Source organism: Hippoglossus hippoglossus, chromosome 7 (genome assembly GCF_009819705.1).
Source record: "Hippoglossus hippoglossus isolate fHipHip1 chromosome 7, fHipHip1.pri, whole genome shotgun sequence".
Taxonomy (NCBI): domain Eukaryota; kingdom Metazoa; phylum Chordata; class Actinopteri; order Pleuronectiformes; family Pleuronectidae; genus Hippoglossus; species Hippoglossus hippoglossus.
The window spans coordinates 14,957,418-14,976,135 of NC_047157.1; the positions used below are offsets into that span (position 1 = coordinate 14,957,418).

Below are 18,718 nucleotides of genomic sequence, written 5' to 3' on the forward strand. Positions count from 1 at the left end.
CATGTCAGCAAGTTGTTGGCAGAATGAGTGAATACATCACACCGCTGTAAAATACAATAAAATGATTTCTGATTTCACTAAAGAATATGTAACAAAACTGGATAAATTAAGCTGGTGTTGGTTAAATGTTGCCAATAATACAGCTGGAATTAATGTGGCAAATTCGTGTTTTTTCAATCTTCGTTTTTTATTTGCAATCTTTAATATAATTTTGTTTTAAGTATACATAGGGTTGTACACAATCACATGTATACTTGTTTGTATAACACCTATCTTAACAAGGTTACAACGTGCTTCAATATACATATATATTGCTTAAATATACATATACATCATATAAGTATCCTGTAGAAGTTTTAATAGCCTTTTAGTTGAACGATTCGGAAGTTAGGTTTACATATTGTTCAACGTCTTGAAAATAAGAAACCAGGTTATTTTATTACCATAATTTGCATTTATGGATGAAAAATATTACATTTATTACGGAAAAAAACTTTTTCTGCCGACAGTTCGTGAACGCGGCACCATGAGAAATGTTGGTCACGTGACCGTGCTCGCGCAGCCTCGGTTTCCGCACACCGGAGTTCTGCAGTTTGACCGGAAGACAAATGGGAAAAAAGCAAACATCCACCGTGACGCCGGCGTTACCGTCTCACTGATCGTGTTCAAAGTGTATTCATCTCATTAGAGGCTCGATGAGGAAACAGCGGAGGAAATAAAGCAAGTCCCGCGTGGCAGGAGCTCTGCGGCTTTTACCGTCCATTACATCCCCGCTAAGGAAAAGAGACGATACCAGGCGGAAGTGGAAGAGCGGTGCTCCCAGCAGGTAAAGGACCTGTCGTCTGTCCGCTTCACTGCACGTCTGTAGTTCGTCTGTTGCAATGAGGGGTTTCTGTGTTGTTGGGACTAGTTTCGGCTCGTGTCCCTTCGACCCGCAGCTCTTCAGAGCCATCTTGTACTGTAGAGAAGCTGAAACTCTCTGCTGAACGTGTACATTTTAGACTAAACTTGTACTATACCGCTATTGCGCAAGACTTGTATTTTTTACTAAAAGTAAGTATCCCACATATCGAAAAGTTATGGTCAACAGCAGTTCTCTAAAGGAATACCCGCTTGTTTCCTCTTGTATGTTTTACTCAACTTTAAGCAAACAGTGACAAAGTTGAATATGGAATCACATACATGCAGATAAGTCAATGACAAAAAACAAATGCATAGCAAAGGATAATGTAGAGTAATATAAAGAGTTCAGTATTTTACATGTTGGATGAACTTTGTAAAGTTACCCCAATACCTTCTATTCATATTTATTAAAACATCTGTCATTGTAAATGGACTTTTGGACTCTTATTAGGTGTCTAAAATTGTAAATTCTTCAAACATGGCTGCCATTTGCGCCACCCTGACGTTGATACTTTAAGTTTCGTTCTCATTATCATTTCTTCTCCACCCAGGTCTATGAGACGGTGAATCATGAGGTTAACAGGTGGGTTTAAGGTTTTGTTTCTTTATTATCACATTCCAGTGGGAATTAGTCTGTCTGGTTTTGTTCCCATGTGTGGTTGGACCTGAACGACACGTCCTGTTTTTCTCTGACAGGCCCCCTGAGAGTTGTGGCTGTGCTGCTGCTGGTAGGGCTCACATGGCTGCTGGCGAGCACTTTCTTTGGAGAGGATAGTAGCTCAACTGTGCGACATTTCTTCAGTGGTAAGAGAAATGGATATTTAAATAGAAGAGAAGTGATCAATTGATTAATTGATTGACAGGACATTTGTTTGAGCTATTAAACAAAATTGGCCACATTCTCTGGTTGTAACAGTTGCATGTGAGGATTTAGGGGGGTGGATATTGAATAGCTATGGTTTTTATAATGTTGATCACGCAAATCAAGCACTTGGAAGATGTATCCATGGGTTCTGGGAAACAGTGATTTGAGACACATGTGATAGACTACCAGATGAAGTCAATAGTTTTCAGTAAAAACCCAAAGGTCAAGTTTGGAGTGTTGGTCTGAGATGCATTTTGACAGCATCTGTGTTGAAATAATATAAAACACCATTCTGAAATTATACATTATCACTTTGAATCTAAAGATGTTATTTATAACGTTTTTCATTTCTTTTTTTCAGGTGCAAGTGAGGAGCCAACTCCAGGTAAATAGTAGGAGCAGTATGGCATGACTCTCCAGTCACACATCATTTTGATAATGTTGCATTTATATCTTCCTTACAAATGTTTTGCATGTTTCAGCCGAACCCCATCCTCGCAGGTATAAATGTGGACTTTCAGCTCCCTGTCCCCCGAAACATTTGGCTTTCCGCCTGGTGTCCGGTGCTGCCAACGTCATCGGTCCCAAAATCTGCCTGGAGGACAAGATGTAAGATTGAACGCTTTCCTCTTTCCCTCCATTAGTCTGTGTTTGTCCTCCCCCTGCTGTCTCCTTTGTTTGTTTGTTTGTTTGTTTGTTTGTTTGTTTGTTTGTTTGGTTTTGTTTTCATTCTCTGTTCCTTTTTTCCTCTGTGCTGTCATAACCAGGCTTCCAAATCTGTCTGGGGAGCTGAATGCAAGTATTCTTTCAGTCTGTCTGTCCGTCACCTCTTTGGTTTTGTCTGTAGTCTTTTAATATCGCTTGTCTCTTCTTAAGTGCCAGGTAGCTAGTTGACATGTGTAGATTCATGTGTACGGGTAACACAGGAGTTCTCCTAACGTGCTTTGGGTTATTGCTTCAACATCTCGTGTTTATGTCACCCAGGTTAGTGAGCAGTGTGAAGAACAACGTTGGCAGAGGACTGAACATAGCTTTGGTGAATGGTAAGAGGGACAGCCTAGACTCTGTGCTCTAAATATTTAAAGATCTTGTTAATTTTGTTTGTTGACGATGATTCTTTGTTTCAGGGGTAACAGGAGAGCTCTTGGACACAAAGAGCTTTGATATGTGGGCAGGAGGTAATACAATCCATGCACAGTATACGTGTGTCACATATTTCATTTGGTACATATGTCTCAACTGTAACTACCCTTAAGTCAAGGTTCACAGCTGCTTTGATGTTCATTCTCAGATGTTTCTGACCTGTTGAAGTTTCTCCGACCGCTCCACGAGGGAACACTCGTGTTCGTGGCTTCTTTTGATGATGCTGCCACAAAGTAAGAATCCTTTTTCTCTTACGCCTGGGACACCCTGTCGGCTTTGCATGTGGGTGACAACTACCTCGCTGAACTGCTGTGTTCATACCACCTGCATGTTGACTGGGGCTCTGCTATTGTCAGCTGCAGACATTGACTTTGCTTTTGATATTTGCCGTCAGTACTAATAATCATCCATTGTTGATAAGCCGTCCGAAGAGAGGGCAATTGTAACCAGACACCAGTCACTTGTTTTTTTGTTTACCCACGTTGAGAGGAAGATATGTTGACATGTAGTTATGTCAACATTAGCTTAATGCTCTGACTTTATAGTAAACATGTGACCTCCACTTAGCTTCTTGAATACGATGCAATGGCTAAATTGGTAAAAACAACAATATTTCTGTGGTTTTGTTTAATATGTCTGGGACATATTTGGATACAGCTTATAAACTGAAATCAGAGAATGGTTTTATGTAATGTTGCTGGTGTGACATCAATATGACGTTCAACAGTTTTTCCTGTCTGTGTTAGATATCCCACATGAAAGATGCCAATTCTCAGGATGACACAGCGCTGCACAGAGGCGTAAACCGCATGTGTCACGCAGGCAGTTTTGCGGCCCTGACCTGATAATATGGGTCACACACACGTTGCACTGGCATTATGCCCCAAGTGCTGGAAACGCCTCAAATAAAATTCCACCGACAAATTGTTAGACGTAGATATTTCAAGCAATTAAATCTCTCCTAAAATGATTATGTAGCTTCGCTAGAAAGAAAGAGCTTTTTAATAGCAGAGCAGTAGCAGAGCTTGTGTCCGGCCAGATTAATAAACCAACAGCTGCTGCCTGTCAATTAATCCTTGTTGCAGTCAGGAATGATAATGTGACAGTGAGGGTGACAGCGTGCTGTTGTGCTGTCATAATGCTTTAATGTTAATGTAATTTGTTTTAATGTAATTTAAATGACATCTGGTGGCTGAGTCGTTAGTTACCCAACACTAATATAACTTTCGTTGTAACAAAATGAGCATAAGGCTAACCCTAACCCGACGTATTATAAAGACTACATTAATTTCAACATAAACTGTAACAGAGGTGAAGCACTTATGTTTGACCTTTGAGCCTAAAATAATCACCTTGCCCTGGCAGGATGAACGACGAGACGAGACGACTCTTTGAGGAGCTCGGGAGCACGGCTGTGAAGGAGCTCGCCTTCAGAGACAGCTGGGTGTTTGTAGGTGCTAAGGGCATCGAGAACAAGAGTCCTTTTGAGCAGGTATGTTGCAATTACTACCAGAAAAGGTTCTCACCAGCCGATATTATCAATACAATTACAATGGTGTCATGATACATAATTAATGAAATGCAGTAGAATAATTAAATGATGTGTCAGAAGAGAAAGTCTCGTAATTTTTGTAGTTTTGTTTAATACTGTGGATAATAGTACTACATTTGACAACACATGATAAAGGGTTACACTTCCAGTATCAGAGACAATGTTGTTAGTAGTAGTGTAGTGATGTTCACCATTTAAAGTTATAGGAAATTGTGAGTATAGAGTATACACTGGAAAACAGTGTTGCTGATTTGTCCCTTTTTATTTATCCACAATGAATATTATTCATTGTCTAAACTCTGTCAGGTTTAGCATAGTCGAAAGGCATTTGATTATTACTGTGCACATTATTATTATTATGAGCATCTATCCTGTTAGAACCTGGTTTTGTTTAAATTGCTTCGGTTTGTCTTGTGTTTGTTTCCATAAGCGCATGAAGAACAGTAAGAGCAACAACAAGTACGAAGGTTGGCCTGAGTCTCTGGAGATGGACGGCTGCATTCCTCTTCGACCACCGCTGGAAGGATAACTCTGCCACGTCTTCCCTCACCTTCACTTCACTAGCACCTGCAGTAGCAGCAGTGGATCCAGATGACTGTTAGAAAGCTAAGGAGCCGCTGAACGACTGAAAAACCCCGAGATTTTGTGCCACGTAACCTTTTTTGAATTTTTCTTCTAATGGCAGAAACGAACGCTGACTGAAAAGTTTGCCTCCGGACTTGATATATTTATAATAACTGGAACCTGTTGTGGAAGATTTGTGCATTAGAAGGTTTGTGAGCCACTTTCGAGTTGGTAAAGAAACTTGAGAGGCCGTATGTTTCATGACCAAAAAGTAACAGTGACTAGTGAATGAATACAGCTGGAGTAGGTCTTCCAAAGTCATTATAGAAAAATGGACACATCTCCTCTCTTCAAGTCTGCCTGCGGGGTGTCAACATTGTGAGCTTGAGTGACAGGATCATGAGCTGTTGTAACCGTTGGCGGCAAAAGACGCCGAACCAGTTTCACACCAAGGCAAATGGAAAGCTAATCCACATCAGCACCAGACAAACATCTGAGGTCCACTAGTAGTTTTTAAAAGTTCTACTACGGTCCATGTCTGTGTGAAGATTTTATATTTAAATCTGTTGAAATATGGTTTCGTCCCGTGGTATATACAAGGCTATGATATTGTTATGCATAGTGTTAGATGTCATTGTTTCCTAAGAACCTGGTTCGTAGGACTTATTGCTTGCCACGTTTACAGGTTCGTTAAACAGCAATTATTCATTTACCTTTGATTAAACCTATTTATTTTAAGACTTTTATTAAGAACACAGCAGACTGATCGAGTGGATTCATTATAACACTGCTCATGGTTTTAATGTAGTCTTAGGCCTGCGAGCATTTTTCCAAGGAGTGCTTTGTTTAAGAGGTTCAGCCTAAATGTGTGTCTGTGGATCCGTTTTTTTTTAAAGATTTTGAATGTATCCACCTGGCGTCTTGCAAGCCGAACGTGAAGGAAATATTCAACGCATAGAAATACTAAAGATTATTTATGTATGTTTAGAAGTTCATTTCAACTGCCTTTTCCTGGATTATGTCATATTACCTCTAAGTGTCATTGGTTTTTTTTAACAAAGCATCCAGGTCTGTGTCTATATTGTGACAATGTGGATGAATAATGATAATAATAAATGAAAAAATGCCCATATATTTAGTGTGTATGTGTCTTTATTTTGCAGGAGTGGTCGTGAGTCAGCTGAGGTACTTGAAGAAATTCACTAGAGGGCGACACTAGTCAGAGTGTCAGTGGGGTTACTCGGTTCATTCCGCTCGGGGCATGTTCTTCACCCAGCACATGTCAGGCTGTGGATCGACGCTGCGGACTAAATGTGGAGGAGTCCCGGTTGATCCGTGAAGTCAGTGGCAGCTCAGAACCGCGCGGATCACGATGAACCGCTGACTTGTGGCGGTGTAACGATAAAACACAGAACTATTCCGTGCTTCCATTGACATGTGTGTGCGGGGCCTTCACGTGTCGTTAGAAAAATGCGTCATTGCGAGTTGCGTGTTAGCCAACGACCCCAATTATCCTGAAGGACCATGGTTAGGCTACGTGATACGTCTTTGTCATGATTGGTTAAAGTGAAGGCTTGTCTTTTTTACTCTTTTCTGTTTAATTTTGTTATTAAAGAATAAGGTTTAAAATAAGATGCACATTGTTTATTTCACATTTTGGAATTTGTGTCACGACAAAACGAGAACGATATGATAAATACATTTACAGACTTAATTGTTCAAACAATGAAAATATTCCCAGAAAAAAGGAAGTAAAGAATGTTGGCATAAAATGGGATCTACCTTTACGGATAATTGATTGGAAATATTTACTGAATTCATTTATAGATTATTGTCATAAATATACATAAAAATACTCACTTCCATATACTCACACCCTGAGCAGTAGGAGAAAGTAAAAATTATATTTACCTCAGTGTTTCTATTGTATGCTACTTTATAGCGTTACTTCTGCTGCTTAACATTTTATTACCAGTTGCTTTCTTTGAATACAAAATTTGGTTAAGATGAATAACATCCTGTAATTTACTAGATTAAACTATAATAATAATGATTTATTTGTATGGTGGTTTAAAATAAAAAAAACGTGATAATGTGTTTCAAATACAGGAATACGTACACACAAACAAACATATACACAGATAAGCCCAAGTATATACAATCAAGCATACTCCCATACACATATCATCGTCCCTTATCACATCTTATCTTATCTTGTCCTGTCTTGTCGTATCTTATCTTATCTTATTGTATCTTTCATATTTTGTCGTATCTTATCTTATCTTATTGTATCTTTCATATCTTGTCGTATCTTATCTTATTGTATCTTTCATATTTTGTCGTATCTTATCTTATCTTATTGTATCATTCATATCTTGTCGTATCTTATCTTATCTTATCTTATCTTATCTTATCTAATCTTATCTTATCTCAACAGTGGCATCTGTAACTTCGGACGCACTTGAACGCAGCACCACAGTCACATCAGAAGCCGGTTTACAGGCTCCAGCATATGGTCTGTGGATTAAACACGTAGCTCTGCTGCCCTCTTGCGGCGGATTGGCCCGACTGCTGCTTCTATTCAGGAGGAAGATGATGAAGATGAGCCCTGTGGCAAGTGGGGGCTGACAGGCGGAGCGGCTCAGTCCACACGCGAACCTGCTGAAGGCCGCCGGAGCCGTGCGTTGTAAATTATGTACATAAGTTACTGACTGATATATTCGGGCCAACGCGTGAATGTTCCGGCCGCGCAGCGAGGCTGGAAATCGGTGAAGCAAACGGCCCGAGCGTCGCTGGGACTGGAACACACGTCCGCCAAGTGCCCCGCGCCCGTCTCCTCGCACGCACGCCGGCCGAGGCTCGACGGCTCCGCTGGGGATCCTCCACACCGACTCCACCGCGAGAGAGAGAGAGAGAGAGAGCGAAGCCCGGATGAGATTTAACGAGGAAAACAAACGGACGGGTGTTTTTTTTCTCTCCGACGGGTTTATTTTTGTAAATGTATTTTTTATCCGTATCCGCGGGTGTGGAGTCTTTTTGTAGACAGAACGCTCGCTGTACATCTAACGTTTGTAAATAGCTGTAGGAATAAAGAAGTGAGTTGTCCGTAGCTGTCTGCGTTCACCGGCTTTTTTTAATTTTTAATTTTTAAATACATCTCCGGACCGCCCAGCTACCATGTTGCATCGGGGTGAGTGATGTTTGTTGTTATCTTCTATCACAGATTGTAAACAGTCCTTTCCGTTGATTTTGCCTTTGAATCAAAGGCTCTGATCCCTCATGAGACATCATTATCCTCGTTAGTTTAATGTACACTCGGTCTCTTATTGGGTGTTTATCTTCTCCTGTGGCAGCTTATTAACGTGGAATAAATCAAGTGAAATCACTCCAGTCAAGTGCAGAGCTGTGGGCTGACTCACCGACAGGCCCACAGACACCACACCGTCCATCCCCATCCCTTGAACGGCGTGTTCAGGTCCCTGCAGACCAAGGCAGGGTGGGTTTGAGGGGGGGGGTTAGATTTGTGGTGGTGGCGGTGGTCTCAGCCGTCTCAGACACAATGTCCTCGCCCTGCACGGTGACTGTACTCCGGTGTCTTCCAGCGTTGGCATCGCGTTTATAGAGTCAGCTGAGCTGCATGCCAGCCAATAGCTGCACTTCATGGTGCCCGCACATCCAGGCACCGCTCTGTTGTACATGCTGTAGCCTATAAATAACGTGCATTAATTGCATTTTGCTTCAGAGACACATAGGGCTGCACGGCCGGTCCCATCGTGGCGCCTTCGCCTTAAACAGTTGGCACGATATGTCTCCTGTAAGTAGCAAAAGCACATGAATTGATAGCTTTTTTTTTACGATTGCTTATGGTGTCCATAAATTATGCATAACACTAAGCATAACCTCCCCAGCTCCTGTATTGATATTATACATGCATAAATAAAAACGTTGTGTCTGATAGTCCCACTGAGAGCAATAGTGAGTTACTCAAAACATTAGAGAGGATGCTTCCTCTGCAGAAAACAGCTGACAGCCGCTGAACGGCGAAAATCAACACTCTGCTGATCTCCGGCGTCTCCACCGTCCATAAAAGTTCACACGGCATTTGCGGGAATGAATGGGGGGGGGGGGATCAGTCGTTGATATGAGCTCCAGGAGAAGTAAAGCCACTTTGGTAACATGTAATCCTGATTCATTATTGGTTGATTAAGGTGGCGTCCTCCCTCACCTGGATTAGAGGGATCCTCTGGTATGGGGCCGGTGCTGCTCACTGAGGGGAATAAAAGAGAACAAAAAAGGGGGAGTTAGATAACACATGTGCTCTCTGTATCTCTCTCTCTCTCTCTCTCTTCTCTCTCAGTGAACAGTACTCCGTGTGTGCTACCTACAGTCCACTCTCCCATGCTTGACCTGGATTGGACAAAAGTCCTCGTTGTGGTTTTCAGCCTTGAGTTCCCCCTAATGGGAAGAGAACAGTCGTTGTGTGTTTGATTCTAGTGGTCCAGCGTTTGATATTTTTTCTCATCAGATTGCCAAAAAGCGCTGTTGAAACTGAAGACACAAGGTGGAAGCAGCATGTGCTCCACCAGGTCGTGTGATGGTTGAGAGGAGGGAGCAGTTAAGGAGCCGGCTTGATGTTATTATCCTCTCTTGTTCAAGTGCACCCACGTTGATGCTTTTCAAGGTGAACCCTTCAATCTCCTCATTACAACGTTTACTTGTGGGTTCCTTCTCTTCCCCTCGCTATGCGCATGTTGCACAGTGCTCGTCCTGAACCTTGTCATTCATTTTAACAGTGCCACACAGTCCTGGTCTGACAGCGCAGACAGAAAGTGTGTCCTTTGAAGGTTCACACCTGCCACTTACAGTTATGTGTCCTGGGGACGACGTGGCCTCGCTCAACAAATGCCGTCTTTGTTTTTTAACCTGGTCAACAGCCGAGCCTCGGATTTTACAGGCAGTGCTGTGCTGCTTCACATTGGGCCTGTTTGAATTCTGGCCAGCAGATTTCCGAACCTGTGGAACCTCTGCCCCGACTCCCCCACATCCCTCGGCCTCCATCTCTTCTTTAAAGCTCTGTGGGACTGAGTTGGAAAAAAGTGGCCCATTAATCATCTGGAGGAAGGTTGTTGTAGTTACAGGCAGGCACTGATTTGAATATGATTTAGACTTCTAGCAGCAGCAGCCAACTAAGTTCAAGCAGACCTTTCATATCTGTCAGTGTATCTGATGAACCGAGTGATGAACAAAGGGATGATATGCAAACTACTGAAGCTGGAAGTTGATGAAGAATCCTACATGCATACTTCCTGATAATACGCTTGTTCTATTTTAACTTTACTCCTGAGTTCTAGCTGACCTGTTGTACTTCTTTGAGGTTTACAATTCGACTTTTATACTATTAGTAATAGGCATATACATTTTGAAAAGTGTTTTTAAAAAAAAGAAAATCTGCTCTAAATTGTGGCACCCATTAGAGCGGCTCAACAGTCCCCTTCAATTCAATCAATCTGCACCAAATTCCACACACTCGTTAATGTCAGTTCCCTAAATGTGCCGGATTCTTTTCATCAATATCCATAAAGTATTTCCTGGCAAAATTCCCAGTTCTGCCCCTTATCCTGAGTTGAATGGGTTCTTCCCTGACACACTAAGGTTCGTGGAAATCTGTTCATTTGTTTTTGTGTCTTGCTTTTAAACAAACAAACCAACCAATAAAACATTTAGGGGTGAAAGGTAAACAATCAGAGGTGATTAATCCTGAAATTCAAAATGACCTTTGGAAAGCATTTTTTGTGGATTTGAAACTAGAGCTGTGACCGATGATTTTTTTTTCGTCATCATTTACTCAGCTGATTGTTTTGAGGAATCATTTCATCCATCTGTTTTCGGAAAATGTCCGTCACATTTCGGCAATCTCTCATGCGCGGACACTCGCGTTACATTAGCAGCGAACTCAACACATCACATTAACACAATTTGTGTGTTTGTAACACGAATCTGTGACACTGGACACAGCAGCGGAAACTATTCCTATGCTAATGTAATCACCTCGTGTTTTCAACCTTGTCCAACCACTAAAAGCATTCTTCCTCTCCTCTCCTCTCCTCTCCTCTCTTTGCACAACTGTAGCTGCTTTTGTTCGGGCAGAAATTTAGCTATAGTCACTGCTTTCATTCACACAAACATTGGCACATATTTTATCAGGCAAAATCCCACCCAGCCCCCTTTTTTGTCTGTGCCACCCCCCTCTCTTTATCTCCCTCTTGTTCTCTTTCACACACACATTTTTCCCACCCCTTCTGCTCGCCCCCCTCGCGCCATCTCTCCTTCCCTCTCTCCCTCTCTTTTTGAAACTCTGCTGTACGCTTGCTCCCACCGACTACAATCCCTTCCTGTCCCCCTCGCCACTTTTTATTCACTCTTTTCATCTGCATGTCCCCCTCAATTGCAAAAAAAATACCACTGTCTGCGTGCACACACACACGCACACAAACAAGAGTCCCCTGCCTCGTCCTTTGTCTGCCCGCCTAATTTTGCAGCAGCAGTTTGGTTCCACGGGATTAATGTGTATATTGGGCCTCTCTCTCCTCGTCTTTATCGGGCACAAAAAAGTTCCAGCGAAAACAAACATGGCCTCCTGTGGATTTTCCGAATTTGATAGAAATCACATCCTTTGCAGTCGTGAAGCAAAGGTGTCACAATGATGTTCACTGCCCATGTCAGAAATGCTTAGGCAGCTGCAGGTGTTCTCACCGTGCAGGAGCCTCACAGAAGCCTGGAGGGCAGGGAGAGGACAGCACGTCATATGTTCGGTTCTCATGTACTACAGCACTGATGGACGAGTTAACAGAGAATCATTGCGACGTGTGAGGCTGACGCTCGCTGGAGTCACTTTGCTGCCGAAGCGAGATGTCACAGTTTCAGCCACAGCGTAGGTTTTTTGTTATCCACAACTTTGATTCCCCACGTTTGCCCACATGGCCGGTTGCTTGGTCATTTGGCCGGTGTCAGGAAATTCCTCTTAGCATTCTTTCATTGAAAGCGGACATGCTGTTCTGGTGCCAGTGAGGGTTTGCTTCTAATATGTGTGTGCTGGTCCATGTGTAAAAAAGTGTGAGATGGAGAGAAAGAGTGAAACCCAGTTTGTTCGAACCTGCTGTGTGTGTCGATATCACACAATCTGTGTGTGAATGTGTGTGGGTGTGTGTGTGTGAGTTTGTGTTTGAATGGGAGACTGGGCGGGTGTGAGAGACAGTGATGGGTTTGAACGTGTTTGATGTACTGTGATAACTCTGTCCGGTATGTGGCTTTCATGGGAACTCCTTGCCCTGGGGACATTGGCAAATAAGCTCCTGTTTAAAGGGCAACTTCCCTCTCTTTATCGCCTGTTGTTTTTTCCCCTTTTATGCTCACCACATCCTGTTAGCCTTTACCTTTTTAGTCTCACTGTACACTACAGTACACCCCCTCTGGGTCACCCTAACACAAAATATTTTTCCTTTAGCTAAGTGTTCATGGAGTAGAGCGGTGATCTGTTCTCTATCAGTGCTGAAATGAGTGGTTGATTTATAATTAGGACAGTTTTGATAGTTCAAATATATAATATGTAACAATTCTACATTAAAAATGTCTAAAACAGACCTATGTTGTTTATTTTGTTGACTTGTTTACTGATCTGATCCAAAATGTTTCCAAAAATGTTCAAATCCATACAAATCCCTAACGGGATGTTTCATTTTGGTCGGCTTTTAATTGCGACATATGCTTTACCCGTGTTGTATGACGAAAGAAAAACACACTGCTAGCCAGTGAGGGTTTTTTTCATTCCAATCTTTTACCGACGTGAATAAAACTTTAATACTCACTACCTCATCCGTGAACATTATTTGCGCCTGAGTCACGTCAAGTAGACTTCATCGGCAATGCGGGTGGTGACAACAACTCCTATGATCCTACGCTGCTTCACAACCTGAGCAGCCAAAGTTTCACATTGTACTTTTAATGACCTTCATTGATCCTACATTGAATATCATTGAATTTTCAGTTGTTGGTTTAACTATTTGATTGCATCATATTGAAGTCAGGGAAATGTGATGGGTATTTTTTTAATGAATATGAAATATACAATTAATTAACAGCTAATTTGATTGATCCAAAGTCAGACCATAACTGGAGATTTTACTGTACAATTTCAATATAAAGTCTCTCCAGAGTATCAGACCCTCAGGGCCTTAACATCAGGACAGCTGTTTGGTAATATTGAACAAGTGAATGAGTATTGATTTGTCACATATAAGATTAACTGAATGAGCTAAAACACACCCATCCATTTGCGTATTTTATTTATGCATTTGTAAGTTTCTCACCACAATTCACAGAAAGATACCTAACATCTATGCACAGTATATATCGATATTCTGATTTAAAATTACAGTTTAACGTAACAGGTGACATATGTGGATTTCATAATTAGTTTTGTTACATACTGTTATACGGTGTGGAGTGTGTTATGAGAGGCCATTGGCTTAATCCTAATTAAAGTTGTTTCTCCGAGCGTATGTCTTTGTCTCGGGAATGTTGCCGGACTAGAAACCTCTCTTGTTCCTCAGGAGCCTCTTAGCAGTTGGTCCATATCGGCCCAATTGTGTTATTCATTTGATTGACAGGTACTAGCATTGCACGTTGGACTCCTTTGCTTTGAGCCTGGAGAGACAACAGGCCTGATGTGAGTGCTAATGACTGCGGCGTTATAAAGGAGATAATAGCTCCTGTGGGCCACTAGACGAGCCCCTCGTGGTCACGGTGGGCTTTGCTCATTAAAATTGAAGAAACAGTCTAGACTTTATGCTGCAGCTTTGACTGAGGCTGTCTGGCAGGGAGGAGCACATTTTAGGGGCCAAGACTGTACTTGTGAATACCTTCATAGCTAAGAGTGCCGTAACCCGAGACAGGAGTCGGGGGGCTAAAAGCAGTGGTTCTTGACAATCCCACGTGGTCAGTAGTTAAGTCATATGTGGTGAGTTGTGAATTAATATGCAAATTGTCCTAAGGCCCAAACGTGACTGCAAACGAAAAGTAAAAATACTTTTTCGTTTGCGCGCACCATTTCACTCCCAGGACAACCACATTCCTTCGGTGCAGCTTTTTGTTGTTGGCATGCATTAGCGTCTTCTCTTCCTGTCTGTTCAGATCCGTGATACATGCCGACTTTATTGCTTCTGCCAATCATCTTTCAACCCTGTCTTGTATGTACAAGCTCCAGAGTAACTTCAGACTCGTTGGGGTCCTCCACAGATCACTGTCAGCAGAAGGCAGAGGAGATACAACACCTGTATGAACATATGGCGAGTGATAGAGGACATGAGAAGATTGAGATGTCAGAAATGTCTCACTACTACACACACACTCTCACACACAAACCCAAACTGTGAATGAGTCATAGTATTGCAGGGAGATTGCCATGTCACTGTGTTTGGTTTCACCTGCTGCTGCCAGAGGATGGTACTGAGGACCAATTCCAAACGGTCTCTTAGCACCCGGCCTGAATGGTTGACTGGGTACACACTGGGTTACACTGTTGGCTGACGCCCGCTCTGATGACAATCATAATCACAGTGTGTGTATTTGAGCCCTTTGTTCTGGATGTGTGGCAGTCACTCCACTACAGTTGGACAGTCCCCCCCCCCCCCGTCCCCCCCCTGCGTATGAATTATTCACACTCAACTGGCCTATAGTTCATCATCCATATTTAATGGTTGGGATCGTGTACTCCAAACTGCAGCTTTCTGTTACTAATGGAGCTGTTGAACACAACTCAAATCACAAGACGCTGATGAACGTGCTGAGGGCGTGTGTTGACCAGGCTCGGTCGATATTCTCAGGAGACTCTGGTTTAAACTTCAGATTTAAGCCGATCACAACAGCAAAACGTTTGTTTGGCAGATAAAACAGGGTAAATCATTGCTCTCTGATATGAGTTTTGAAATATTCATATACATACTGTAGTAGTTGGGCTGTCAGGGTCCATAATTATCTCAGGTTACTTTAGCAAGCAGCGAGGGCTGGGGGATATGACACACATCAAATCAAGATAGTCGATATTGATAATTATTTCAGTAAATGTCACATTATTGTTATAAAGTTCAAGGACTTGATTTATGCCTCTGAGTGATGTTTTTGGAGTTAAGCTCTTTTCAATGAGCAGAGAATGACTCACACCTGATAAAGAGCAAACACATTTTACAAATCTGAGCAATAATCTGAATTTTAGGCTGTGAAAAGTCATCAGAATTTAGGTCTTACAGACTTTTAGGTGGGTTTTATTTATTTTAACGCTCATTTAATGCTACTTCTTTCGAGCTTCGAATGAGTTCATTTTTAGAGAACTGTTATGATTCATGCACAGTTTGTAATGTCTCCATGTGTTGTTGTTCTTTCTCAACCATGCAGATATTAGCACAGTGTAATATAACTACAAACAAGAGCAGCGTGGTAAATATACTGAGCCTCCAAACACCCGGCTCATCAGCTTTGCTGTAGAAACTCTATACCTACATGTCTCTGCCTGTAGTTTGCGAGATCACGCAGGGTTTTGAGGTTTATTTTCTACTAAGCCACTTCGCCTTACCTTCAACTGTGGGGAAGTCCTACAAATAATTATGTGTCTTTTTATCTGTCTGACTTGACACAGGTCTTAAATTTCATTCATTATGGTCTTAAAGGGTCTTAACTTCAACTTGTTAACAGAAGAGAACAGATATCTATCTGTTATATACCTCCTCATATTGCTTTCCATGGAAAATTATATTCTGGCAATTATTGATATTGTTTTATTGCCCAGTCCTACAATCAGATATTGAAAACATTTCTATTGTCTGAAGTTTTAACCCTTTGTCTTATTACAGGACATATTTGCACTGATTATGGAGCACTTCAAAATCTATACAGATAGGTTTGCTGCATTAGTTTTACAGGCTATTCAAACTTTGCGTTCTCTTTGCAAACATGAGCAGTGTTTGGTCAGAGAAGAAAAAGCTACTGAATCAGTTATAACTCTTCCTCCCGACTGGAATGTTTCAGCATTTCATGTCCTCCGGTCCAGTTTGATTTACTTTACATTTGGCGACTGCGATGCTCCTCTGTTGAAGATTTATTTTGTGAAGTTACAACTTGATTTCTCAATTTCACATGCCGAAGTCTCCGGCTTGGGCAACACACTGAACCCCAAATTGCCCCTGACAGCTGTGTGGTTGATGTGTGATACAGAAAATGCTGCACATAGATGTACTGAAGGAGTGTGTGTTTGTAAAAGGCAATACTTTAAAACTATAAAGTGCTATTAGTGGTAATCGAGAAGGGTGAACCGCTAAATAAATACATTTACAGGGCCCCCTCTGATCTATTTAGATGCAAACAGTGTCTGACTTGCATTCTCATAGAGAGAGTGGAAATACAAATTACCAACCTGACATCTCTCCTCTGACTGTCGGAATATTAATGCAATGTTTTGTTTATGTCTTGCAGGGTTCACTTGAAGATTTTCACACAACAGTTTGAAAGAAAAAACGCTGCAGCTCCCCCAACAGATAAAACTCCTGGTCGGGTGTGTATTTGTAAGAGCTGGGAGACGTGTGGTTCTCTTTGATTAGTGCTGCATCTAAGTGGGCTCTGAAGAAAATGTAGGAAATGGTGAGGAGGAAAGTGAGGACAGAAGCTATTATCCTGCAGCTGTGGTCTCACCCTTCTGTTTCTACGGTAAATCATCAAAGAAGAGGAGAGAGAGAAAAAGGAGAAGGGTCAGTCGTTTGACCAGGGGAAGGCTTCCGGCATTTACAGCACTGGAAGGACTGCCTGAGAGACTAGAAGGGGTGAGTGTGTGACCACAGAAGGAGAGAGACGGGGACTGACGGAGGAGCAAAGGTTTGGAGGAGGCGGAGGAGGAGGTCCAGGAGGGGTGGGAAAGGCCCTTCCCCATGGCTACTGACCCAGGAGAGCCCACAGGCACTGAGGACTCCTCAGAGAAACCTGATGGACAGAGGAAAGAGGACACGGAGCGGGAGGGCCGGGACAACCAACAGTGGGAGAGGACACAGAGCAACCCGTCAGACCTCTCCTCCTCCCAGACTCCAGGGAGGAGAGCGGCAGGAGTAGATGATGGAGGGATCCAAGGAGGAGGAGGACAAGGGGAAGCCAGCAAGGAGAGGGAGGAGACCATGCTCAAACCGATTTCACTCGCCACGCGCTCCTTGTCAGTCGACACTGGTCAGAAACAACTGAGGAGGGAGAAGCGCTTTTTCAGGAAGAGCGTTGAGATTTGTGAGGAGGACGATGACCTGGAGGTGACCCCTGAGGCTACCCACAGTGCCCCACACCTGGAGCTGCGTTCCTCCGACTCGGTCTTCACCAGCAGTGCCCAACAGCAGGGGGCTGATTCGACCTGCGCTGCTCTCGGCAACGACCCATCTTGCGCCAGCTCCAGCCAGGAGCCTGGAAAGGATGTTCTTTCGTCCACAGCCATCCAGAGGGGGAAGGAAAGGGACCGCGAGCTGGAGGAGGAGGCCGAGATGAAGGCTGTGGCCACCTCTCCTGGAGGAAGGTTCCTCAAGTTTGACATAGAACTGGGAAGAGGAGCCTTCAAAACTGTTTATAAAGGCCTGGACACCGAGACCTGGGTGGAGGTGGCTTGGTGTGAACTCCAGGTAAGAAAAAACTCTTTAATTGTGATTTCTGATCTCGCTGGTATAATAAACTGAAAGATGAAATAAACCTCAAATTATCAATGCACATAAAGAATCCAGACAACGTGAGAGGTGAATGGAAATCTATGTAAACAAATAATATATCAAATTAGTGTGAACTTTAAACCCAGCGTTGTGCTTTTGAAGTGAATATCATTAGATGTGTCCCCTGAGCCCTTTCTCTCGAAAATCTGGGAATCTCAGCACGTCGTCTGTTTGCTTTTCATACTGTGAGATGGCAGTTCAGTGGAGACCGGGGTGAAAAGGAGGAGCATCGCTTGTAGTTGAGTGACAACACAAAGTGAAAATGGAGGCTTAGCTTTTCTAGGGCTGTTGTAAATAATAGAATTGTAGGCTGGGAGCACTTATTGTTGTTGTAAGAGGATATCCTATTAGATACAGCATTTCCTGCAATGGCCTGAAATCATTCATAAAACGTAAGGGGATTATTCGTTTTAGGGAATCTTATTATTGACACTGTGTTTTAGGTGAAGGGTTTGAAACCAGGAAAGGGTCTCATCATTAACGAGGATTAGGGTCTCCTCATTGCTCTTGAGAATCAACATCTTGTTTTTACGTATGTTCTTGCTTGGTTACTTTATAAAAAATAGCTTTTAAACAAGCATATTGTGTCATTAATCAAGCAGTTGCACACGTTTTGAAAGTAGAAGTTATTGTTCCAACAAAATATACAGTACATGTCACCGCCTACTCTTGCCCAGTGTAATGAGGTTTGAAATGGAAATAGTCATCTGAAAAGGAAGCTTTGAATAGGGAAGAACAAATGTAGGTGTAGCAACAGCAAACATCTATGTAACAAACCCTCACATTATTGCAGTAGGAGGGAAATAATGCAATATGATGCATGTTTCATACAGAGCACTGCCGTGTTCATTATGCTCGGACGTAAGGGGAAACATTGTTAAATGGTGCAGATTCAACATGTGGTGGGAG

The 18,718-nt window shown here is 42.5% G+C and overlaps 2 protein-coding genes across 12 annotated transcripts in view; both read left to right on the forward strand.

Annotated features, from left to right (window-relative positions):
• The first annotated feature begins 548 nt into the window (after positions 1-548).
• Positions 549-6,157, forward strand: fam3a (FAM3 metabolism regulating signaling molecule A). Its single transcript, XM_034590461.1, has 10 exons — positions 549-826; positions 1,455-1,486; positions 1,600-1,707; positions 2,130-2,153; positions 2,251-2,377; positions 2,753-2,811; positions 2,896-2,946; positions 3,060-3,144; positions 4,277-4,403; positions 4,894-6,157. The coding sequence occupies exons 2-10, from the start codon at positions 1,474-1,476 to the stop codon at positions 4,990-4,992; spliced, it is 693 nt and encodes a 230-aa protein (XP_034446352.1). The 5' UTR covers positions 549-826; positions 1,455-1,473; the 3' UTR covers positions 4,993-6,157.
• Positions 6,158-7,585: 1,428 nt separating this feature from the next.
• si:dkey-151g10.3 (serine/threonine-protein kinase WNK3) overlaps positions 7,586-18,718 on the forward strand; it is a 37,606-nt gene continuing 26,473 nt past the window's right edge. For 9 of the 11 annotated variants that reach the window (XM_034590763.1, XM_034590771.1, XM_034590767.1 and 6 more), the window contains exons 1-2: positions 7,586-8,217; positions 16,551-17,725. In XM_034590763.1, the coding sequence (XP_034446654.1) occupies positions 17,000-17,725 (726 nt within the window). In that variant the 5' untranslated portion in view covers positions 7,586-8,217; positions 16,551-16,999. The remainder of the gene's footprint in view (positions 8,218-16,550; positions 17,726-18,718) is intronic. The other 2 variants (XM_034590772.1, XM_034590774.1) reach the window with 1 other exon arrangement.